This window comes from Lepidochelys kempii, chromosome 4 (assembly GCF_965140265.1).
Source record: "Lepidochelys kempii isolate rLepKem1 chromosome 4, rLepKem1.hap2, whole genome shotgun sequence".
Classification (NCBI taxonomy): Eukaryota; Metazoa; Chordata; order Testudines; family Cheloniidae; genus Lepidochelys; species Lepidochelys kempii.
In genome coordinates, this window is record NC_133259.1 from 118,197,776 (window position 1) to 118,224,523 (window position 26,748).

General features: G+C 39.7%; 1 protein-coding gene across 3 annotated transcripts in view; it reads right to left on the reverse strand.

The window, feature by feature from the left end:
• Window positions 1-26,748, reverse strand: part of AFAP1 (actin filament associated protein 1) — a 168,113-nt gene that overhangs the window by 70,138 nt on the left and 71,227 nt on the right. For all 3 annotated transcript variants that reach the window (XM_073342598.1, XM_073342601.1, XM_073342599.1), the window contains one exon: window positions 19,928-20,034. In XM_073342598.1, coding sequence (XP_073198699.1) covers window positions 19,928-20,034 — 107 coding nt within the window. The remainder of the gene's footprint in view (window positions 1-19,927; window positions 20,035-26,748) is intronic.

Genomic DNA, 26,748 nt, shown 5'->3' on the forward strand with positions numbered 1-26,748 from the left:
ACTAACAATGCACAGACCATTTTAATACCAAATTCACTGGATTGGAAGAGACCTTTGGTGGATCACCTAGTTCATAGTTCAGGGATCAGTTAGTTCTTCAGTTACATTATATTTCTGAATGAATGAGTTAATCCAAATAACTTTATGCAGAGCCTTCTGCAGGTGACAATATAATAGTTCAGAAAATCGACACTTACTGATAAATATTCAAATTTTAAAATGCTGGCTTTCTAAATATAATCTGTCTTGAATTTTAAACACTAGTTGCTGATAGGCTGATACAGTAGCAAGGTAAATTTTAGTATTGCATGATTTATACCATATCAGGTTACTGTCATATTTCTTTGACAAGCAGGAAAACCACCATATTTTATAGATTTCACTCATGTTTGCTGCAAGATCTTAATCCTACAGTTTCACACTGAAGGGAATTTGTATACCGCCTTTCAATGCCACAGGCTTATTGTATGCTATGTTACATCTTTTTCTACACCTTATCTCTGGGTAATCTCATTTGCAAACACAAATTCAACTACCATGTCAATGCTGAGAACTCAGATCTACCTCTCTATTTCAGACCAGTCTCCTTTTGACCAAACAAATATCTTGTCCTGTCTCCCTGACATCTCCTTACAGATATCTAATGACAATTCAGGCTCAACGTGGCTAAAACAGAGCTCTTAATCTCCTCCCTCACTCCCAAGTCCTCTCTGCTACCTCCTCTCCCAATCACTAGGCACACCACCATCCTGCCTGTCACGGAGGCCTGTAACCTGGGTATCATCCCTCCCTTCAGGTCATCAAATTCACGCTATGTCTAAATTTTACTGATTCTTTCTGCATAACATCTCTAAGCTACAGCCTTTTAAAATCCATCCTCATAGCTAAAACTCTCATCCAAGTGCTTATCTCATGTCTTGATTACTGCAACATCCTTCTCTCTGGCATCGACAAACACAATCTTGCTCTGCTTGTATCCATTCAGAATGCTGCTGCATTTTCCAAGAACATCACTTTGACCATGTGTGATCAAATCTACCCCTGTATTCACAGCCTACACACTACATAGTCTACTATAGTAATCTTTGTACAAAATACATCTTGTGAGGTAGCATTTGAAAACTAGTAACTCACTGGTCCATAATATCACAGTGAAATGTGTGTAGCAACATTATATGTAACGTCATAAACATGAGCTGAACACATTTTACACCTACCAGACAAGTCAGTTTCTCAAAGACAGAGCAAAAGCTGATACTAGCCAAGTATCATCAAACCTGATGGGCAATCACCTGTCAAATGGCCATTCTTTGGCATGGATGAGGGGCAGGAACAAACAGATCTTCATTTTAGTAAACACCACCAACCACTTTCTCTACCAGACATGGGGGAAGTGGAGGAATGACAAAGGAAGCAGCCCTTTGACTTTGGGAAAGATCCTGACCTGAAATTTGGTAAGCCTTGTTGCTGGGAGCACGTGGTAAGAATTTATCTTGAACGAAGTCCACTTTGTTAAGTTTTAGCACGAGAAAGTGTTTTATCTTTATCTCTCTTGTAACCATTTCTGACTTGAATTCCTTATATCTGTACTCCTTTAAAATCTCTTTCTTTGTAGTAAAATAAACTTATTTTATTTTTTAATCAAAACTAACTCTGTGTTGTGAATTGTTTGGTAACTTCGATTAAAGTAGCAAACTGTTGTATATTGTTCTCTTACAGGGGCATCGGACTTAAAATATCTCAACTATCACTGGAAAGGGCTGGACACTTCAGAACACATGTTTTCTAGGGAAAATCTGGGACTGAGACTGTGTTGGGGTCAGCCTGCAAGTGGTAACCAAGGCTGGTGGAAGCCAGAGTGTGCTTGGAGTGTGCTGGCAGGCTGGAGCTACACACAGACACTCAGAGTGTGACCTGCATGCTATTTGTGAGGAGCCTAGGCTGGGAGGTACAGCAGCAAAGCATTGTGAAGCACCCCAGGATACAAGGCAGGTGGCAACACAACCCCTCACTGGTCTGGATTGAATCCTGGAATGTCATACCATGTCACCCCTCTCTTTGCATCCCTCCGCTGGCTCCCCTTCTCTATCACACATAACATAAGCTGCTTGTATTCACTTTCAAGGCAATTCACAGTCAATCCCAACCTACCTATCATTCACTATTGAGCTGTCAATGCTCACCTCTGATGAGCCCATGATGACAGCCTTCGTCACACTACATTTTTAGACAAACACCTTGTCTGATTCTGCTAAACACATGATCGGCCAAATAAAATAATCTTTCAAGTTCATCGGTTGCTGCATAGAATCATAAAATATCAGGGTTGGAAGGGACCTCAGGAGGTCATCTAGTCCAACCCCCTGCTCAAAGCAGGACCAATCCCCAACTAAATCATCCCAGCCAGGGCTTTGTCAAGCCTGACCTTAAAAATGTCTAAGGAAGGAGATTCCACCACCTCCCTAGGTAACGCATTCCAGTGTTTCACCCTCCTAGTGAAAAGGTTTTTCCTAATATCCAACCTAAATCTCCCCCACTGCAACTTGAGACCATTACTCCTTGTCCTGTCATCCACTACCACTGAAAATAGTCTAGATCCATCCTCTTTGGAACCACCTTTCAGGTAGTTGAAAGCAGCTATCAACCCCCCCCTCCTTCTTCTCTTCCGCACACTAAACAATCCCAGTTCCCTCAGCCTCTCCTCATAAGTCATGTGTTCCAGTCCCCTAATCATTTTTGTTGCCCTCTGCTTGACTCTCTCCAATTTTTCCACATCCTTCTTGTAGTGTGGGGCCCAAAACTGGACACAGTACTCCAGATGAGGCCTCACCAATGCCAAATAGAAGGGAATGATCACATCCCTCGTTCTGCTGGCAATGCTCCTACTTATACAGCCCAAAATGCCATTAGCCTTCTTGGCAACAAGGGCACACTGTTGACTCATATCCAGCTTCTTGTCCACTTCTTGGACCTAATCACATCAGCCACACCATCAGGGGCTCGTTCACCTGCACATCTACCAATGTGAAATATGCCATCATGTGCCAGCAATGCCCCTCCGCCATGTACACTGGCCAAATCGGACAGTCTCTACACAAAAGAGTAAATGGACACAAATCAGACGTCAAGAATTATAAAATTCAAACACCAGTCAGTGACTTCAACCTCCCTGGACACTCAGTTACAGACCTAAAAGTGGCAATTCTTCAACAAAAAAACTTCAAAAAACAGACTCCAATGAGAAACTGCAGAACTGGAAATAATTTGCAAACTGGACACCACCAAATTAGGCCTGAATAAAGACTGGGAGGGATGGGTCATTACACAAACTAAAAACTATTTCCCCATGCTCATTTTTCCCCCTACTGTTACTCACACCTTCTTGTCAACTGTTTGAAATGGGTCATCCTGATTACCACTCTAAAAGTGATTTTTCCTCCTGCTGATAATAGCTCACTGTAATTGATTTGTCTTGTTAGAGTTGGTAAGGCAACCCGCATCTTTTCATGTTCTCTGTATATATCTATATCTATATATATATAGGTTTCAGAGTAGCAGCTGTGTTAGTGTGTATTCATAAAAAGAAAAGGAGGACTTGTGGCACCTTAGAGACTAACCAATTTATTTGAGCATAAGCTTTCGTGAGCTACAGCTCACTTCATCGGATGCATGTAATGGGACAGGGCTGGATCTGGGGAAAAGCCGTTGCCTTCAGCATATTGTGGCCAATGGTGTATGGGATTATTCAAACAAAACTAAAAAGGGGAGGGCCAGGTATGGAGATATGAATTTTTTCTCAACCTGGGATCAAATAGAGAAGTCAATCTCATGTTCCCCTACAGTAACCTTAGTGAAAACAATACAATCTTTCAATGTCATGCAAATAACACCACTCCTCGTAAGGAGAATTACCCTGTACCCTTTGGGGGATACTACTCCTCCTTTGCAAACACCTATATGACAAATGGGTGCAACCAACCCTTCCTGGCCTTAATAGGCCATCACTGGGTGTGTGGGACCAGAGCTTATACCGCACTACCAGCTAATTGGTCAGGAATCTGTTATCCCGCCTGACTCTTCCCACAATTCTGAGTGCTAGGAACCTTCCCTCGAGAACGCCTCCGCAATTTCAGGCGAAAAAGAAGGGACTTAACAGATGCCCAATGGTATGTAAATAACATAAGCCCCTTAACCTGGGAAGAGGCCATTGGCGGTTCCTTAATACCATTAGGGGGAGTAATACACCATGCAAAAAGGCTCCTAAGGTTACAAGCAGTAGTTGAAATAATGGCAAATGAAACTGGAGAAAGTTTAAGAGCCCTGGCCAAAGAAACAGGGGCAATCTGACAGATGGCCCTCCAAAACCGTCAGGCATTGGACATAGTGCTGGCGGCAAAAGGAGGGACTTGTGCTCTCATTTGGAAAAGACTGCTGTGTGTATATACCAGACAACACCAATGAGGTAATAGATCGTGCTAGCCACTTAGAACAAATCACATACCTTCCCCACAAAGAGCCAAGTTCTTTATGGAAGTGACTAAGTAACCTTTTCAATTTCTCTGGCATAGGAAACTGGTTGTTTCAGGGAGCCCTAACTCTCCTGTTTGGAATCCTAATAATTTTTGTATGTTTTCAGTTACTTTCCTGTTGTATCCAAAATTGTGTCAGGCATGCGACACAGATAGCTGCCCCAAACCAGAGTGCTAATTTGATGATTTTAAATATCACTGATGAACAAAGAGATAAAGAACGATTGATATGTGGAACCCAGTAATTGTTGGTCATTGCGTAGCTTGACCAAAAGGAGGGACTGTGAAAGTAGAATGAATTATATTGAAATTATAATTCATTAAAGAAATGCTGCTTGAAGGGTTTGTTGAAATATAGTTGTCAGGAAGAGAAACATTAAGGAGTGTGAGACAATGGGTCCTCAAACTAATTAACTTAGAGCTCCTACTGAGCTAGGAGATTGGTAAACGTTAGTGTGCAAATAAGATATGTATGTATATTTGTCAGTTTCTGCTTCCTTTTGTCTCTTATGTTAAATTGGCTTTCCCTTATCTGTTTAAATAAAGTTAGCTTGAGCTTTTGCAGGAGGCTCACATATCTGGGTGCACTGGCAAAGCGCTTTGCTAATAAACAGAGTGGTCTGACAAATTTTGTGAGTCTTGAATCTGACTTTGACAATTTGACAACACATCCGATGAAGTGAGCTGTAGCTCACGAAAGCTTATGCTCAAATAAATTGGTTAGTCTCTAAGGTGCCACAAGTACTCCTTTTCTTTTTATATCTATCTATTTATCTTTTTACTGTATTTTCCACTCCATGCATCTGATGAAGTGGGTTTTGGCCCACGAAACTTATGCCCAAATAAATTTGTTAGTCTCTAAGGTGCCACAAGTAGTCCTCGTTCTTTTTGCTGTAACCCCTAGTCCTTTTCTGCAGAACTGCTGCCTAGCCATTCAGTCCCTAGTCTGTAGCGGTGCATAGGATTTTTCCGTCCTAAGTGCAGGACTCTGCACTTCTCCTTGCTGAACCTCATCAGATTTCTTTTGGCCCAATTCTCTAATTTGTCTAGGTTCCTCTGTATCCTATCCCTACCCTCCAGTGTATCTACCACTCCTCCCAGTTTAGTGTCATCTGCAAACTTGCTGAGGGTGCAATCCACACCATTCTCCAGATCATTAATGAAGATATTGAACAAAACCAGCCCCAGGACCGACCCTTGGGCACTCTACTTGATACCAGCTGCCAACTAGATATAGAGCCATCGATCACTACCCATTGAGCCCGATGATCTAGCCAGCTTTCTATCCATCTTATAGTCCATTCATCCAGCCCATAACTTCTTTAATTTGCTGGCAAGAATACTGTGGGAGACCGTATCAAAAGCTTTGCTAAAATCAAGGAATAACACATCCACTGCTTTCCCCTCATCCCCAAAGTCAGTTATCTTGTCATAGAAGGCAATTAGGTTAGTCAGGCATGACTTGCCCTTGGTGAATCCATGCTGACTTTCCTGATCACTTTCCGCTCCTCTAAGTGCTTCAAAATTAATTCCTTGAGGACCTGTTCCATGATTTTTCCAGGGACTGAGGTGAGGCTGAGTGGCATGTAGTTCCCCGGATCCTCCTTCTTCCCTTTTTTAAAGATGGGCACTACATTAGCCTTTTCCAGTCGTCCGGGACCTCCCCCGATCGCCATGAGTTTTCAAAGATAATGGCCAATGGCTCTGCAATCACATCCACCAACTCCTTTAGCACCCTCAGATACAGCGCATCCGGCCCCATGGACTTGTGCTCATCCAGCTTTTCTAATAGACAACCAATTAGATCAACCAATGTTGGATACCTATTAATGCTGAAAAACTGAGAGCGCATTGAGGGCAAGACTGCCTGTCGCCCTATGCATTTTCACACGGGAGCAAACGGGTGCTAGCTATGAGCTACCTGCATTGCCGGACACCACACAGGGTGGACAGCAACCTCTGTGGGGCTGGCATTGCCCCTCTCACACAAGTGGACAGAGCTTTGTTCTGAGGCAGGGAAGAGGGGGAAGTAATTTCCTACTGGTTTATATCAGTTGCAGATTACCTCTCTTTGGAGCAAGGGGCAAAACTAAGTAATGAATTGTGACTCTTAGGGTCAGTTTGCTCCCTGGTCTGCTCTTGGATGTGTGCCTCCCCTTGTCCAGGAAGACTTTAATGTCCCAGTCTAGCCTTAAACTATTTTCCCATTGTGTGTGTGTGAGATCATATGTATATGTATGAACTTCCTATTATTAAACCAATTCATCTAGGAAATTTTGGTCTAGCGAGTCATGCATATTTTGATGCAGCACAGATACAAGGCTTCTAAGCTATCTTTTATTCAGCAATAAATAAGAGATTCCAACAGAGAACTGAAAAATGCTTGTTTTTAGTCTAAATGTTATTCAAAAAGAAAGTGGGAAAAAAAAGAAGGGAAATGAAACACAAATGGTGCTTGTCTGAATTCGACCCCTTTAGAGCACTGGTTACTTCACACAGCTGGAGCGGGTAAACATGTGCAGCCAATGTCAACACAGATGGAATCCATTTCTGAATTAACGGGGCCCTGATTTCTGAAATGTATTTTGCAGTTCTTGCCATAGACAAAGTTTTAAAAACAATGAAAATCCCCCAGCACAATGGCTTTTGAAAGAGGCACAAACAGTAGAAACAACTGAAGGCACTTTTCAAAAATGTCCATTATAAAGAATGTTTTCTGATTAAAGTGAGACAGCTTGCTTTTGTCTTTTTTTTTTTTTAAAGCAGAAACATAGACCACATTCAAAGTCTGTACTGTAAACCCCTGTGTTTTCTATGAGATCTGGCACTCCTAATGCTTTGTGCAGCAAATCAAAAATGTATGAATCTACATACAGACATTCTGATTTATTGATATTTATAATTATTTTTTTAAAAAACATGTTATTGCTAGTTGCATTTCAATTCACTATAAAGTTGTAAATTTTTCTGGCAACTTTTCAAGAGCAGAACTTACATGGAATGCATCAAAACAGAACATCTGATTTCAATAAAACTTTATGAATTCATCTGCAAACGACAAGCATCCCCAAATGCAACTAGCTTGCTTATTAGATAAGATGATTGAGTCTGATGAAAATCAGGTAACCCTGCACAACTAGACAAATTGCTCCTATTTTTTTTACTTTTCTATCTGTCATATATCTTCTAATATTTAAGTTGGTATTATGTTACTACCTTTACATGAAGTGCATCCTGACAACCTGACTACCTAGAGTCATTAAAGAAGCTATTGCACTTTCTGTAAGAGTAGCTATGATACCTCTATGTCCTTGCTAAATTTCTATTTTGTTCTAGCCAAACACTACAGATTAAGTAGTTACAGTCTCACCTGGCTAGAGTATTCTTCATTTCCTATCTGTAGCAAACGGCATGGGACTTGGAGGGACTAGAGATGATTGGCAAAGACTCTAGCGCAAGGATGAGATACTGACCAAGAAAGTCACTACTAGTGGCAGATGCAAATTAAGCACTGCTGCTAAGTGTACCGAAAGAGGTGCCAGGGCTCAAGCAATTTTTTTACATTCATAACTGAAGCGCTGGGGCTAGGAACCGCCAAGCCTAGAGGTGCTGGAGCTTAGCTCTGGCAAGCCCTGGAACAAATTAAGCACTGCCTAGCAGGGCATACTTCCCGGACTACAATACAAATAACTGTGGAACAGGACACAGAGTACCTTCAAATCTCAGATGAGAGGCTTCAGGCATTCCAACAAAGCACCAAACAGCATTGGGTACTACATGCAGTTTACAAAAAATGCAAGATCATACCGCAGGGCTGGCCACATTGCAAGGAGCAAATGCCACAGGAGTTTACCCACTACAACCAGGTGAATCATCAGCTGTACATGCAGGACAGGATTTTGTTTAAAGGAGACAAAGCAGTAATTCCAGCAGAGTTAAGAGCTGACATAATGAGATGGATACACACTTCACACCTGGGGACAGCGGCTTATATGAAATGAAACAGGGAACGTGTCTAATGGCCAACAGAGAGTGTCTAATGAATGCCCAACAGAGAGTGTATATGCAACCGTGTGAGGTGTGCAAAGAGTATGGGGACTAACAACAGATGGAGACTCTATAGCTTCATGAAATCCCACCCAACCCTGGGGAAAGACTGGCACAGACCTGTTCACTTTTAATGACAGGAACCACATGGTTACAGTAGACTACTTCTCCAATTTCTGAGAAGTGATCTCTCTAGAGGACACTCAGGCAAGGACTGTGATTAGGAAGTTGCATTTTGCAAGGTATGGCATACTTGGCATGCTATGCTCAGACAGTGACAGTACACTGCACCAGAATTAAAACAAACAATTCAGCGCCAAATGGGAATTTGAGCACAAGGTATCTTCCTCTAGGTACCCAAAAAGGAATAAGAAGACAGAGTTGGCAGTAAAGACAGCCAAGAGACTGATGGTAACGGCAAAACACATAGGAAGGGGGGATCCCTCCCTCACAATGTTGGGTAATCGCAATACATGCTCCCCAGGGATCAGATTGTAGCCCAGTACAGAATTTGAGATATTTATTAAATAAAATTTGTACAGTACACACCACTTAAATGACAAAAGGCAGGCACTCCATGGCACAGTGACAGAAGAAATGTGGAATTAATTTACCTCAGAGATTCAAAAGTAAAAAGAATGAAAAAATTAAATTTCTGTTTTATTTAGGATTAATAATGAAAGATTAATACATATCCACTTGGAGGTGTCACTTAGACAACTGGAAATATACAGATGAAGAACCCAGAAAATAAAGAAAAGGCAGAACGAATTTGTATATAAAATCAATAAGAATTAGTCTATGTACCAAAAAGGTACAGGTGTAGAGAGAAGAGCGATGGTCCTTAATCAGAATTCTGGCAAATACCTCGATATGAATCCCAGGAAAATGGATTTAAATTATAGTCTCTGTGAAAGTACCAGTCAGACGTGATTACTGATTTTTTATTCTAACTGTGCTAGGCACTTTCCTCCTGAAGGAGCTTACAAGGTATTCATGCAGATGGCATGATGAGGGGTTAAGACAAGAAACAGCAGACACAGGGAGAAGAAGAGAAAGTTGACATGGCAATGCCAATTAAATTATGCCATTATTCTGTGAAGGTTTGTCCACAGCATGATATAGTGAAGAGTTTTCTTTTAAAAAATGAAACAAAACAGGAGGAGAATTTGGGTAGGATTTTCACAAGTGGCCAGCATTATCCTAACTCTGCCCCCATTGAAAGCAACAGGAGTTATATCATTGACTTCAGTGGGAGCAGAGTTAGGCCAATGATGAGTGCTTTGGAAAATTTCACCTTTAAGTTTAAGCAAGTTTAAAAGAGGAAACCAGCTCAGGAATGGCATCGCATGGATAGGGAAGACATGACAATAAGAAACTAGCAACAGAAGGTATGTCATTCCATGGATAGGGATGACATAGCAATAAGAAACTGGTAACATGATGAGACCCGATCACAGCAAATGAGAGTACAAGCTGTTGATCGCAACCAAGGGAACGTGTTCCCCTGGGGGTACTCAGAGGTCTTCAATGGAGTACGTCAACTCATCTAGATATTTGCCTAGTTTTACAACAGGCTACATGAAAAGCGCTAGCGAAGTCAGTACAAACTAAAATTTCATACAGACAATGACTTGTTTATACTGCTGTACATACTATATCAGTGTTTCTCTACCCAGGGGTCACAATTTATTTTATAATTATATGGTAAAAATGAGAAAGTAAGCATTTTTCAGTAAAAGGGTGCTGTGACACTTTTGTATTTTTTGGTCTAATTTTGTAAGCAAGTAGTTTTTAAATGAGGTGAAACTTGGGGGTACGCAAGACAAATCAGCCTCCTGAAAGGGGTACAGCAGTCTGAAAAGGTTCAGAGCCATTGCTCTAGAAAAGCAATAGCAGCAACAAACAAAATAACACTCTTATAGTCCAGTGGGTCGAAGTTCACCAGCAGATCTAATACAATTAGAAGAGATGACATTCTGCTTCATTTAGACAGACAGTTAGGTCACTATATATGCCTTTAGTAGAGCAATTTGAGTCAACTGTAAACCCTAACTGTAATGGATTGAGCAAATGGCTGAACTGTAGTAAAAGCCAATCCAAGACTGTATGCCCTTGCAGGCTGGAGAAGAAGAAAGCTTTGAAATAGAATTCAATTTATGTTATTCTTCATAAAAGGGTGTCATAAAAGTCTCAGAATTATATCACTTAAAGACATTCCTATGATGCTATATACAAATGTGAAATAAAGAATAATAAATAAAATAAAATAAAATAAAATAAAACAAAATAAAATAATAATAATACCCAAGACCAATTCAAGTATCAGGGAAAACATAGGAATGGCAAAGGAAACAGAATTCTGAAGGACAACATAGCCAGAAGAAAGGACAGAAACTGTAGGCATCCAAAGTCTGAAGTTTTTAGCTTCATTTACTTATGCAAATGCCTCCCCAGATGATCTCTGGACCCAGACCCACAGAACCAGTTACACATGCACATTTAACAAAGACATGGCTAGAAGGGGAAAAAAATTTTCAAAGAACCAGCCAATCATCTTCAGTTGAGGAAGGCTGTCCTCCAGTCACTGGAACATACACAGGTTTGGGTTCCGTCCAGAGTCTTCACTGTAATTGGATACTCAAGATTAGCTGCAAGAATAGCAATAGATGCAAGAATCAGCCTTTTCCATGTCTATGTGGTCACGATGCTGCACCCCATGCTGACAAATGTTACCCTGGTCATGGCGACCCACGGAATTACCACCTCCAATCTTGAGCACTGCAACATACAGTGAGGTCAGTGGCAGACTCAGGGACAGAATCTAGCTCTGACTCCCAGCCCTGTGCTTTAAACACAAGACCACCCTGCCTCAGCATTTGAGCAGCTAGCTGTTGTTATAACGTATGTATAAGTCTGAGTTATATTGTCAACTGTTTGGAGCAGGGACATCATCATTTACATGGCTGCAAAGTGTTTGCACTTTGTAAACAATAACTCTAACATTTTCCTCTGAGTCCCACACATGTTTTGTAGAAACTCATAATCTGGACGTCAGCCTTCTACATTTAACGTATTTTAACTTCAATATTTGCGAAAAAGATTTTATAAAATATCATACCAGTTGTAGGCTAGAAACATAGTCTTTTAAATATTACCATTTATGAACTAATAATCTGATTTGAAACCAACAATTGAATGCAGATCTGTATTTATTGGAATATATATATTCAATTTACTCGGGCTCTGTCATCTTAACATTCAACAACAATATTCAAATTCCTCTACATCCCCCAATGGCTGGAAGGTACCTCAGGGACCAGACAAAGAAAGGTAGCTGGGACCAGCCATGAAACAACTGCTTACAGACTACAGTGAAGCACTGCAAATTCTCTTAAAGAAGCAAGCATGCAAAATATACCTGATTAAAGAGGGGTGGTATTTCCTGCATTTTGAAGAGAACCTCTTGACATCTCTGTATCTAGAACCTTACTGAATGGGGGGCTACCTGGATAACAACTCCCAACAGCATGGCTACAAGACAAAACCTACCCTTTCATTAAATACTAGCAATGTACATGACACTGTACAGACACAGAATATGTTGAGGTCCCTCCAGTGGACTTTGGTCTTATATAGGCATAGATAAAACTAGGGGTGGAGATGAAGTGGTCTTGTAATCTTGCATAAGGCATCATTGACATGCATCCCAGAAGAAAAGCATTTTGGAGACATTTGAAGGAGAAGAGGAAAGTTGGTTGGTGCATAAAAAGAGGAAGACAGACACTACTTAGCCACTTTCATAGCCCCCTGGCAGAGGGAAATCTGAAATACTTGGGGAAAGAACTGGTGCCAGCCTGAAGCATACAAGACTGTTGATAAAGGAGCTCAAGCCAAGAAGCAAAGTCCCTAGCTAGGTTCAGTTCGAGGTGGTGGTGGGGCGAAGAAAAGACAGGTCTGGAACATTTCTTGTGCTTGCTTGGAAAGAAAACTGGAGTGAGGTCAGAGCTATTAAGAAAGGGAGCTGTAGAGCAAGGAGCTATCAGGGCTTCCAAGAGAACAGCGTACAATTTGCCACAAGGAAACTCAAATCAAGAAGAATGGGTCATACTCTCATTGTAAATGAGGAAGTAAAACATAGTGACAGTTGCAGAGTGATCAGTAAAAGCAAGCATATTTCCAGATCACATATCAGCACTACTGCACACAAGTCAGAGACAGAAAAGTGAAGAAAGAGAGCCAAATTGGATTGTGGGGGTCTAATGCTGAACATGTGTTACTTTTACATTCATCTGAAAATGTAAGTATGCTATTGATCGAAGTTAGCCTCATCATAGGGAAGCAATAGGTTTAATATCGTAGTTGGGGGGGGGAGAATCAGAATTTTTAATAAAATTCTTTTCTAGTGTCTTTTGAAAATATTTTAAAGTATTCTTTTTAATACACTATGGTAATATAAAGAAATAATTTGGAAACAGTATTTTTATATTGTGGTGTGAGGAGGGGAAACCCAGACACAAGGATCACTAATGTTACCTTCGCTACTAAAAACAGATTTAATCTAGTCATTTGTCTTTGTAATATGTCGTTCTGTATTTGTGAGCTGTAGCTCACGAAAGCTTATGCTCAAATAAATTGGTTAGTCTCTAAGGTGTTACAAGTACTGCTTTTCTTTTTGCGAATACAGACTAACACGACTGTTACTCCGAAAAAAGACACGTTAGTAAATGTACAAACAGTATTAGAGTCACAGAGTCTAAGGCCAGAAGGAGCAACCAAACACCTCGTCCTACTGACTGTATATCACAGGCCACCAACACCACCCAGTACCTGAACACTAAACCCAACAACCAAAATTAGATCTTCCTGTATAATATTTGGACCTCCTCTGCATTGACAATAACTCCCAACTTTGTATTATTACCAAATTTCATTAGCAAATCCTTTGTGCTAAAGCCATTAACAAAAATATTGAATAAGATTGGTCAGAAGACTAACCTTTGAGGAATTTCACTAGTAACCTCCTTCTAGTCCGATAATCCACCTTTCAGCACAACCCATTGCCTTCTTCCCTTTAGCCAGTTCCTTATTCATCTTACAGTTCTTTTAATGAGCCCCATCTCCCCTAATTTCACTAATCATTTCCCTTGTGCTACTGTGCAAATGCTTTAAGTATATCAGATCTACTGCACTTCCCTTTTCTAAAAAATCAGTTATTTTCTCAAAGAAGGAAATCAGGTTAGTCTGGCATTATCTACCTTTGGTAAACACATGTTGCATTATATCCCCTTTACCATTTACTTCCATTAATTTAATTATTCTTTCCTTCATGAACCACTAGCGTGTCTTTGGCTGTAGCCTTAAAAGTAATAAGCTGCCAACAGAATCTACAGTACTAAAAATCTAGCATTAATGTTAATTATGGAAGATGCTATTCAAGGTCCTTTTAAATTGAAATCATTAGTCAGCTTTTAACCATACTCAAATGGCTTTAATCAATTAACTTTTATTGAATTTACACAATTTGACCTTTTAATACAAGGAAGGAAAAAAGCTAATTTCCAGCATTTTTCTGAAAGGAAAAAATATGTAACAATGTCGTAGAACTCTATTTTTATAAGGGAGACCAGACAGTAATGAGTAATATTGAACCCTAGAAGAAGTCTTGATATAAAATAAAGAGACACAATTTCCTCTTTAGTATTCAAGAAGTGTATTTTTCTTATATCGTAATCCTATCTGTGTGTTCCAAAGAGAACCCAGAGAGTTGGCATACTTCGTGTTTACAGAGTGATTCATGTAATTTGCAACATCTCACTTTAAAAAATCCTTTTGATTTCACTACGGATTTTCTTCTCCTAGGGCACCATCTCCTTTTTGGCATTTTCTAATAAAAGTCTGTGAGTATACCTGACAGAGAGCAAGATAAAAGGAGGCTGTCAAACTGATTCCCAACAATAGGAAGCCCATTTATATGGAACACTCCTACAGAGTAAGTATGTATGTACGTGGGGAAGTGTAGGGCGTAGAATTGACCTACTCTTTTGATTTATGCCTATAGGGAGTCTAGCACATTGCTGGACACTTGTTGTGGTTAAATAGTTAGGCTGTCAGTGTTCCAGGAAAAACAAAAATATGCATGCACTGTGGAAATAATGCAAAATAACTGTGTGCGCTGTTGGATTTTTTTTCTTCTTTTTTTTTTATTGCACAGAGCATTATCTCTGAAATCACTGACAGCCAGATGAACTATGACAACTGTGACAAAGTTCCTCCTCTACCTTGGTGGGTCTTGTGCTTATTGGCAGATTTGCTCGCCTTGGAGCTTCACGGCAGCCCTTGGTTTGGCCGTTTTTGTGAACCCACAGCCCAGGTCAACTCCTCCTGTGTCTGACCAGGAGTTGGGAGGTTTGGGGGGAACCTGGGCCCACCCTCTACTCTGCGTTCCAGCCCAGGGCCCTGTGGAATGCAGGTGTCTAGAGTGCCTCCTGGAACAGCTGTGCGACAGCTACAACTCCCTGGGCTACTTCCCCATGGCCTCCTCCCAACACCTTCTTTATTCTCACCATAGGACCTTCCTCCTGGTGTCTGATAATGCTTGTACTCCTCAGTCCTCCAACAGTATGCCTTCTCACTCCCAGCTCCTAGTGCCTCTTGCTCCCAGCTCCTCACACACGCACCACAAACTGAAGTGAGCTCCTTTTTAAACCCAGCTACCCTGATTAGCCTGCCTTAATTGATTCTAGCAGCTTCTTGATTGGCTGCAGGAGTTCTAATCAGCCTGTTTGTCTTAATTGTTTCCAATTATTGTTTCCAGTTTCCTGATTGTTCTGGAACCTTCCCTGTTACCCTACCCAGGGAAAAGGGACCTACTTAACCTGGGGCTAATATATCTGCCTTCTATCACTCTCCTGTAGCCATCTGGCCCGACCCCGTCACACAACCTAATGCATGGAAGTTATGTGTTCTGTCATGCTGTGGATAATTTATGCTAGTCTTCCTTAGGAATATCTGAACAGCAGGACCTACAGGATATTATGTCATTGCTTCACTGGAAAGTTATTTTTAAAGCTGCTTGATGATGCCACAGTAGTGGGATCCTAGGTGATAAACCAGCAGCAGTTGAGCAGGACATGGAGCATCTTCTCTTTTGTTACTCCAAACCCATGAGCAAGGACCATTGTTTGCAGTGTCACAGCAACAGCATCTTCTACAAGAGAAATAGTACAAATTTAACGATAGGGAAAACGTACACCAAGACATACTCAAGTACTCAGGCTAGAAAGGAAGGTTACTTACCTTTTAATAACGAGAGTTCTTCAAGACGTGTGGTCACTATAGGTGCGCTTGCACACCATGCACCCAAGACTGGAAGATTCTTTATTAGCAATGCCCGTTAATCTATGCCTGCATCCTTTGCCTCCTTGAGCTCTGAACTGAGGGCATAGGGGTTAGCACAGACCAACCGGATATTCAGTTCCTACTCTACCTTGAATAAAGGGAGGATCCAAGCAGAGGGGGGAAAAAAGGCAGGTTGTGAATACCCTTAGGAACGGCATCTTGAAGAACTCCCAGTTACTGTAAGGTAAGTAACTGTACTCTCTTCTTTGAGTGCCAGTTCTTATGGGTATTCACCGTCAGTGACTCACAAGCAGTACTCACTGATGAGGAAGGGGATGCAAGGACCCATGCTGAACCATAGATTGAAGCACTGTGGTGCCAAAGTATGCATCAAGTAAAGAAGCCCGGTTCAAGGCATAGTGTCTGGTAAAGGTGTGCAATGAGCTCCATGTTGCCACTCTATAGATTTCCTCTAGAGGCATACTTTGGTGACAAAATACTGAGACAGTGTGTGCTCTAGTAGAGTGGGTCCTTAAACGCTGAGGAGAAGAGTCTTCCATCTGTTCATAGTTGGATACAAGATCCATTTGAAAAGTATTTGAGATTAAATTGCTTCCTTTTCATCTGCTCAGTGAATGAGATGAACAATCTCAGGGATTTTCTGGAGGGCTTAGTCCTCTACAGGTAGAAAGTCAGAGTTCCATGAATGACCAGGGAATGTAGCTTCCTGTCCACTCTGGAAACGTGAGGTTCCTGATAGAACACTAGCACATGAACAGTCTGATTCAGGTGGAATTCAGAGGGAACCTTTGTGATGAACTTGGGAAATAACTTCAGGGTCACTTTGTCCTTATGAGATATGCCGTAAGAGCTGCAAATTTCCCTACTCTCCAAGTGGAAATGACTGCTTTAAGGAAGGCCATCATGGTTAGATGGAGAAGTGAGCAGGAAGCCAAGGGTTCAAGTGGCAAATTCGTAAGTGCTGCCAACACCAGGTTGAAATCCTAACTAGGAGTTGGTGCTGACACAGGAGGAAAGGTTCTGAATAAAGCCTTTTAGAAATCTCATGATTATAGGGTATCAATAGACTGTATGAAGCCAAGCTTAGAGGCAACTATGGTGGAGCCTTGAGAAGGGTTCTACATATGTGCAGGCAGCCATGAGGCCTAGAAGAACTAGGCAGGAACAGGTTGTCCTCTGGGCTTATTTGGAGTCAGACAATTACGTTCCTTAACACAAGGAACCTATCTTGACGTAAACTGGCTTTGGCGGTTGTCCACTCCAGCTTCGCTCCACCAAATTCTATAACCTGTGTTGGGATTAAAGTGGACTTTTCTAAGTTTACTCAAAGTCCTAAGGATTGTAGGACTCTTAGGAGGGAGTGTGCCAATGACTGGACTTCCTGGGATGAATGACCCGTAAGCAGCCAATTGTTGAGGTAAAGTAACATCAAGTCTGCCCTGATGACGACAGTGCGCTGCTACCATGGCAAGCGCCTTCATGAACACTCCTGGGACCACTGAGTAAGCTGAAAAGAAGGACTCTGTATTGGTAATGTTCTAGGCTCACTGTAAAGCACAGAAATGTCCTGTGGGCTAGGTGGATGTCTATATGAAAAGAGGTATCCTTCAAACTGAAAGCTGCAAACCAGTCATCTTCATTGAGGAAGGGGATTATAGAGACCAGAGTTGTCATCCGGAATCTCAAATAATGTACGAAGATATTCAATTCTCTGAGATCTAAAATGGGCATCCATCTGCCCTGTTGTTGGGAAATGAGAAAATATCTCAAATAGAAACCCTTTCCCTACGACTCTACGGCTCCTAGTCAAAGAAGGAAGCCCAATTCCTGTTTGAGAAAACTCTCATGAGAGGGGATCCCTGAAGAGGGATTGGAAAGGGGGATTGGACGAAGGGATTGACAGGAGCTCCTTTTTACCATAGTAAAGGGGTGGAAGAAAGCAAAGTAATAAAAACATACAGTAAAATAACAGTGTAACGGGGAAATGTTTGTGTGAGAAAATAAACAGCCAAAGCTGTTTGCCATGCACAATGTGTTTGCAAAGCTCTATCTTCTAACTTCTTTCATCATATCATTTTGATCTGTTGGAAACATAGGAGCTTCTGTTAGGATGCCGCGGGCTCATGGGACAGCACTGGAGGTGGGTCCCTCTCACCACCATTCTTTCTCTCTTTCCCCTAGCCAAGCATGCTAGGAAGTACGAAGTTAAGAAAAGACCAGGCATACAAAACACTATAATTTTGCAATATTCCTCGATCCTTAATTGAAGGTCTCTGATTCCACAGACTCACTTGGCACTCAGAAGAATCCCTTTCTCGTTGCAGTGGGAATCAGTCCTGTTTAGAACTTTCAGTCACAGGCCCCCTGGCTCTAAACTGGCTCAATTTCAAAGTCAATTTTCACAATATCTTCCAGCAATAATTATGTTACTTCAGAATTGAAAAGAATTTAACTGCTGCAGAAATTGTCGACATATTGGGCCCTATTTATAGCTCATCCCCCTGTACAGCTTTTTTAGTTTTAACTATATTTATACATTGGTATAAGAGAGACGAGAATCAGGCAAATTTCTTTGGAACCAACAGAAAAGCTTAGTTTGGCGGCAGTTTCTGCAGCCAATTTACTGAATGGAGCCTACATGCGTACTGGAAAATAAAGAATTAAGTTGGCTTGATTTTACGGGATTAGCACTTGAAGCACATCTTCAAAAATCTGCAGGCATGTGCATATATTTTTTTGTGATTTTCTTGTATCTCCTCCATAATTTCCACTGGATTTTATGTTATGCACTTCTTGTACGTTTTATTATCAAACACTATAACCATGGAATAGGTTCTCCAGATTCCAGTGCGTACTAACGTGCATTTTTGCATCCACTCAAATTTATTGCATAATAATTCTATATAGTTACCTGCAAAGAATATTAGCACACATTTTTGCTGAGTATTGCCAGATTTTATATATAAATTAGTTATATGGCTATCACTAGCATAAATATTTGTGGTTTAAGAACATCCACAGTTAAACTAGATAGGATTTTTTAAAATTTTGTTTCAAGACATAAGCCAAAACACTGATTGCGGTTAGGAAGAAACTACTCCGATGATCAGGTTATTCCAAAACTGTCCACTATGGGGATTTCTGCACCTTCCTCTGAAGCATTTAATACTGTCCACCGTCTCAAGATGAATAATGGAGAATAATGGCACACTGGTCTGATGCATTACATCACTGCCTTATAAAATGAGTAAAACAAAAATGTCAATCCGGTAATTTGAAAAGAGATTAAAAAAACATCCTAAGGTCATCCAGTCTCTCTCGCACACCTTGGGAACACTGAATTCTGCATTGCAAGCTAAACATAGATACTTTATAAAAAGTACATCTCCTTAGTGGGGACTCATCTAATACCTTTCATTAGGAAGTTGATCAGGAATAAGTAAGAATCAGCACAATTTATCAATAATTAATCCTCTCTAATATCAGGGCTAAAGTTGTTGTCAAAACAGTCCAAAGCAATTCTTTGCAGAGTCACTGCTAGGAACCTACTTACATTATTTTCTTCTAAGCTATTGTCAAGTCAATAATAAACAATGACTAAAACTTGTTTATAATTAGGTTACTTTTCAGCAAAACAGCTGCTTCCAGCTGGACGATTTTCAATGGAGATCTCAGTCCAGCTCTCATATTTTCTATAAACATCACTAGAAACTTAAAATTTTACTCTTTCAGAGAATTTCCTGTTCTAGAAAGCGAACTACATTGGACAGCATTAAAGTCCTTTCTTCCCCTGCAAGCCGGTTTGATTTTTCAGACTCTGGGCCTCTATTTTGTTAATTATATATTGCAAAAAGAAAGGTATCATCATGCTGAGCTAGCCTGAGGAAAATGAGAGTAGCTTTCTTTTAATTATTTGTGTTAATGGTTATCACAATAATAGTAAGGAAATATTTTCTACGGGCTGAATGTACAGTTAAATTAACACATACCAGCCATTGCTGAGGTATCTCTGGTAGAGGCATCTGAGGTGGGGCAGGCAAACTAGGCAAACTATTGGAAACTTCTTGTTTCTGTACATGTTCTTTTATTTCAAAACCTGCAGGAAAAAAATGCATGACACATAAGACAGTAAACCAAAGTATTAAGATGGGACACTGCTCCACTATATCTATTTACTTATTCACACAATCTCTTAATTCTCCATTTCAAAGAACTTCTGAAACATTTTTACCTGAACATTTGTTTTTAGCATCCAAAAATCTACCAACACAGAACAGAGGTTGTATTCATCACCTTCATAAATGGCAGAGGGTAGAGACCAACACAAGCTCCCAGAATGTGGATGTGTAGGACACAAATTTCCCTCTTGGCCTCATTCCCGTTCCCCGGATCATAATTGATTTCCAAAACCACAGCGATGAATGTCTTAGTGACTTAAAACACAACTTAATAGGATCGATGCTATAATTTAAGCTTCTAATAAAACAAAACAAACTCATGCTCACCCACCTAACTGTATATGAGAAAGCCAATCCAGTCTATTGAATACCAGATACAGAAAACTATTCAGGAAATAGTTCTAGATTAGTGGGAAAAAAATCAGAATTTAAGGGAGCTAAATCAGTGATTCTCAACCGGGGTACATCAACTCATGTAGACATTTGCCTAGTTTTACAACATGCTACATAAAAAGCACTAACGAAGTCAAGAGAAACTAAAATTTCATACGACTTGTTTACACTACTCTATATACTACACACTGAAGCGTAACTACAATATTTATATTCTAATCAATTTATTTTATAATCATATGGTAAAAATGAGAAAGTAAGCAATTTTTCAGTAATAGTGTGCCGTGACACTTTTGTATTTTTATGTCTGATTTTGTAAGCAAGTAGCTTTTAAGGGCAGTGAAACTTGGGGGTATTCCAGACAAATCAGACTCCTGAAAGGGGTACAGTAGTCTGGAAAGGTTGAGAGCCACTGATCTAAATAGCCAGAGTTTGAACAATTCACTAGACATCTAATAACTGCTGTTTACAAAAGGAAGATATAGAAACTGGGGATGTGCCAGTGGAGTAGAGGTTTCCCTCAGCCATCATTTACTAGACTAGAAAGTGTCAACAAAAACTATTTGAACAGAGTTACACAAAAGTTCTGTCCTCTAAATATTTTTTGCATAACTCTCAATTTTTGTTATGAGGAACAATGGTTTCCAAAAGGTCTAACAAACAACAGGGTTTCATTAGTGCAACTGCCTCTGGAAAAAACTCAGAAGAGAACTTGGAAGTGAAAGGGAGGTTAAGTGTAAAAGCTGTGTCTTGAGACTCCTACCAGTCACTCCTGCCCGACAGTCATCAAGGAAGAACAACAACTCAGTAAAATAAATTTGAATCCCAGTCACTCTCTTTTCATAGGAATGTAGTATAGTTTATCCAAAAAATCAGCTTGGGAGACTAGGTGTCAAGGTTCCTTCCCCACTCTGAACTCTAGGGTACAGATGAGGGGACCTGCATGAAAAACCCCCTATGCTTATTTTTACCAGCTTAGGTTAAAACTTCCCCAAGGTACAAATTATTTTACCTTTTGTCCCTGGACCTTATTGCTGCCACCACCAAGCATCTTACAAATATATAACAGGGAAAGAGCCCGCTTGGAAACATCTTTCCCCCCAAAATCCTCCCAAACCCAACACCCCCTTTCCTGGGGAAGGCTTGATAAAAATCCTCACCAATTTGCATAGATGAACACAGACCCAAACCCTTGGATCTTAAGAACAATGAAAAAGCAATCAGGTTCTTAAAAGAAGAATTTTAATTGAAGAAAAAGTAAAAGAATCACTTCTGTAAAATCAGGATGGTAAATACCTTACAGGGTAATCAGATTCAAAACAGAAAGAACCCCTCTAGGCAAAACCTTAAGTTACAAAAAGACACAAAAAACAGGAATATACATTCCATTCAGCACAACTTATTTTATCAGCCATTTAAACAAAACAGAATCTAACGCATATCTAACTAGATTGCTTACTGACTTTTTACAGGAGTTCTGACCTGCATTCCTGCTCTGGTCCCGGCAAAAGCAACACACAGACAGAGAGAACCCTTTGTCTCCCCCACCACTGCAGCTCTGAAAGTATCTTGTCTCCTCATTGGTCATTTTGGTCAGGTGCCAGCGAGGTTATCTTTAGCTTCTTAACTCTTTACAGGTGAAAGGGTTTTTTCCTCTGGCCAGGAGGGATTTAAAAGTGGTTAGCCTTCCCTTTATATTTATGACACTAGGGTTCATTTCTTCAACATTCTGGCACAAATTCAATCAATGGAGGTGCATCCTGCTTACCCCAGGGCTAAATTTAGCTCTTTAGTGTTTTGTTTAGCTTTTACATACATATTTGAACATCTCTGTCTGAAGCCACACAACTCCCAAAAGTGCAATCAATGATTAAATGCTTCTTGTCATAACACTGTAGTCCCAACAGGTGTGAAGTAATAGATGAAAAAAACAATGCTGATAAAACAGACTATGACTAGAGGCCAGAGATAATTCCTTCTTCCTAAAAAATCAAGTTTAGAGATATTTCTTGAAAAACTTTCAAAATTTTTTTTAAAAGGTCAACTTTCAGTTGTGCCTCTTCATGTAGGACAAATCCATCTTTAGAATTTTACCCATTTGCGTATTCTTTCTTTGCTTTCTTTTGCGGTATTTGATTGATAACTAGAAAGTTAAATAGGGAGTTTCTTTCTGGGACAAAAAATCAAAATTAATCCTGCTGAATAAATAATTTTTTCTCACATTTTTATTAATTTGTTTGCTAACAGACAAAGCTGTGTGTGTTAAATAAGGATGTGCCCCAATAGCCCATCTTGCATTTCCTTATGCAGTGAAGTCAGAATGATGATCAGCCATTTCTATAGAAACAGGCTATGCTGTCAATCACACTATTGTAAATTCCTTCCAGGCTCCAGCAACTGAATAAACTTGATTTTTGGAGGACGAAGCCCTGGTTTTTCCACAAAACAAGGTGAAGCAAAATGGGCTTGACCGAGATTTAGTTTAGAGTTTTCATTTGTTCAAACGTGAAACTCGAAAGGGAATTTCAAGAAGCAGGAGGAACATACATATAAATGAAGGCCAAAAGATTATATCTGCATGTAACCCTATGATGCGTACGGTTAGACCAGTGATATTCAGACCTCAGTGGTTCAGGAGCCAAATCAGTGATCAACATTACCCAAAAGAGCCACAATAGTGTGAATTCATTGTTTCATTTACTATTTATAAATGCAAAATGACTCACCAAGTATTATTATTTCGTCAACTACAATTGGTTAATAACAGAGTAAAAGCATCCTGTTTGGTTAATAAACTTAGATTGGTTAATAATTAAATTGCACAGTATTTTAATATCATGTGCTGCAAAGAGCCACAGGAGACACATTAAAGAGCCACTTGCAGCTTGGGAGCCTCAGTCTGAGTATCACTGCATTAGACTAACTCATACTCGTTAAATGCAGTGATTAATTTGTAATGAAAGAGGTGTTGGGGCTCAAGCAATTTTTTTTTTTTTTTTTACTTTCGTAATTGACACAGTAAGCACAAAGGTGCCGGAACTATAAACTGCCAAGCCTAGAGGTGCCGGGGCTCAGCTCTAGCAAGCCCTGGCACAAATTAAACACTGGTTAAATGTAGTCTTCATGTCACACCACTGAAGTCAATGTTCAGTGGTGGTACAATGCACATGCTCATGAAAGATTTATAAAAGATTCCCTTAACAAATAACTTAAACCATAACTATCTTGTACCTGAAGTGTTTCAATGAAATCCTACTCACGCCCCCTGCCAAATGACACTTTCTTTACAATGTTTGACAGCTTTAAAAACCTGAAACATTAAAAAATTCTGGAAATGAACAGCTAAAGGATACAGACAATTTCCACTTACACATAATCCGTGATTACCATTCCCGCAATCCTTAATTTTGCTCACTGTTTTCTTCAGTGATGGGAATATACTGTTGGGTATATACAATTGCATAGCTGTGTAGTGAAGACTTTGAAAACAGTATAGTCCCAGGGCACTCTATACCACAGTTCCATAAATTCTCTCATAGTGTTGTGTGGGCGGCGTAAAAGGATATTTTAAATGACCAGAAATAATATGATTGTTCAGTTTGGTTATATGGTATTGTATGTTTATGTATTCTTTTATTGTATGCAACATAAAGAAAGATCAAAGCTGTGCAAGGAGATGGGAGTACTTAATGTTATATCATATAACAGACATAAAAAGAAACTTGCTTTACTTTATAAAGGCACTCAATATTCAACAAAGCTTAGTTTAGTCTTTTTCACAAATTACTAATATTTAATATAATAATTATAAATTCTAGATAACAAACTTTTCCTCATATCCATCTGACCTTCATTATAAACCTGAATGCCAAATACTAATAATATTTTCAACTACAGATTGATTCACTTGAATTTATTGTGTGTGCGTGAGAGAGAGAAAGAGTTAGTTAGCTAGTTAGTTAGTTCATATAAGCACTCTTTGGTGATGATCCACGGTACTGTTTTCAGTCAGTTAAGGTAAGTTAGGACTTCACTTTATCATATCTATCACATGCGCCCTGTTGGGTATAAAGCTTTTTGCCCACGATTGAACACTGCAACCATAAACAATGTTCTGTACCTTTAAATCATAGCCAGAAACTTGGTTTTATGGAGTGAATCAATCTATAATAAAGATTGATTCACTGGTTCAATTACCAGTGTGGAATGTATGGAATGGTGGGTCTATGCTCAAAATCTTTGATTGTAATGGCACTTTGAAAAACAACATAGAGGTGACTGTGACAACCACACTTTGTATTCAGATGTTTTCTTGCCACTGATTAACCTAACAGGAATTTTAAGATCTCAAGATCTAGTGTATGCACTTGGTAGTGTTTTGCAGTGAACAAGTTTGTACAGTAGAGATAGGAGATTAACTGGGTAAGGCCATATCATCTTAAAGTTTCTTCTAAGCAGATCTTCCAATTTTGTAGTTTCTCCTACAGTTACAGCATCTAGACATTTTTAACTTGTAAAGTACATATAGGAATCTGGAAAATAGTAGGTAAATTTTATTCAGAAGTGTTCAACATTTAGTCGCATGGAAAAATCCACTAATGGTCTATAGTCTTTGATCTTCCTTCTTTTAAAAATATTGTGTCTTTGTGTCATGGAGGAAAACCTGATAACCCATACATCTAGCAAATCAGTGAGAAAGGTACCTGATGCCTTTTTTCTATATTTGTAGAGTGGTTCCTATGACAAGATGATGTCCAATTTCCTGTTTGAAGAGGACTACGGTTACGTGAACTAGGATGCTTTCAGACTGCATCCACAACATCCACATGGAGGAGTTACAGAGCAGCACTTTGTTGTGCACTGCTATTCACATCCCCATAGTCTGAACTTCGGGCAGTGTAGACAAGCCCAAAGTCTTCTTTGAGGCACTGAATGGAGATTTGTATTTCACAGAGACAAAGCAAAGTGTCACCCATGAAGACAGCAAATTTAAGCTCATTATCAGAATTCCCTAAATCTCTGGGGAACCAGTCAGCTATTGCAAGTAGTTCAAGAATGATAGAAAACAAGAGGAGGTGACAAAGAACACTCTTGACTTGTGCCTCTCTTTAAAGAGAGAGTCCTTCAGAAGCCATTCAAATAAAGGAAGATATATGACAGATCAGTTTGCGATGGAGGTTATAAATTCATTTTTTAAACTGTAGTTCTCCAGTACTACAAAAAGATAGTCCCAAAGAATCTTAACTAACATCTTTTCTGCATCTAATGCTAGAAAGCCATTTTTATTCATTTCTTTAATATGATGAATAAATATTATTTAATATTATAAATTGTGGCTTTCCCTGGAATGAAGCCAGGTATTTGGTTTCCTAAGCATTTTGCTAATACTTTATTTTCCAGGCTGGTTAGTTATACTGGCCAGTATGATCTACTACAGTCTTCTGGATTTTTATCTTTTTTCAGGGGTATGGTTATACTGGCTTCCATACAAGAATTAGGCTATTTTCTTTGTTCAAGGGAGTCACTGAACATTTGAAGTATTCAAGGCACCAGAAGCTTCTGTAAAGCTTTATACACCTCATGCTGACTGTGTCCAGCCCATGACATCCGCCATTTGGAAAGTCCTTTGTAGCATTTCTAATTTCAACTGCTGGTATCTCACGTCAAATTTGACTTTTTTATTTTAGCAATCTGCAGGATATTTTTTGGTTTTCCAAAATTGTATGTTGTAAAAGAGATCCTGAAGATGGCAAAAAAAAATTTTTTTGGTAGCACTTAAAATGTGTCTGTTATCTCTTTTTGATCAGTTGCTTTATTTTTCTTCTATTCCATTTGCAAGTATAACAATTGGGACTATAGTTGAATGACATATTTTGAAAGCTTACACATGTGATTAAAGAGTGCATTTTTACCTATATTGTACAACTGACATACGTAGGTTCCTTTACAGTGGGGAATGAAATGTATGTCACACTTTTACTATATTCAACAATTTTGAAAAGCTCCTCATCAACTTACTACTTTGATTCATGAATATAAGTTTTTACAAATATCAAAGGGCAAAGTTAAGGTCATGGGGTATTTTAAATAGAATAGGGTGACACGAAAGTGAGGAAATTATTGGAGAACACTAACTCTAAAAATTCTTCTCTCCTCTTCCTCTCCCCCACAAAAAAACTTCCCAGAGAACAAAATTTCCCTGGGGAGAGTGTGGCATGCGAGGGTACATGGGGCAGCAG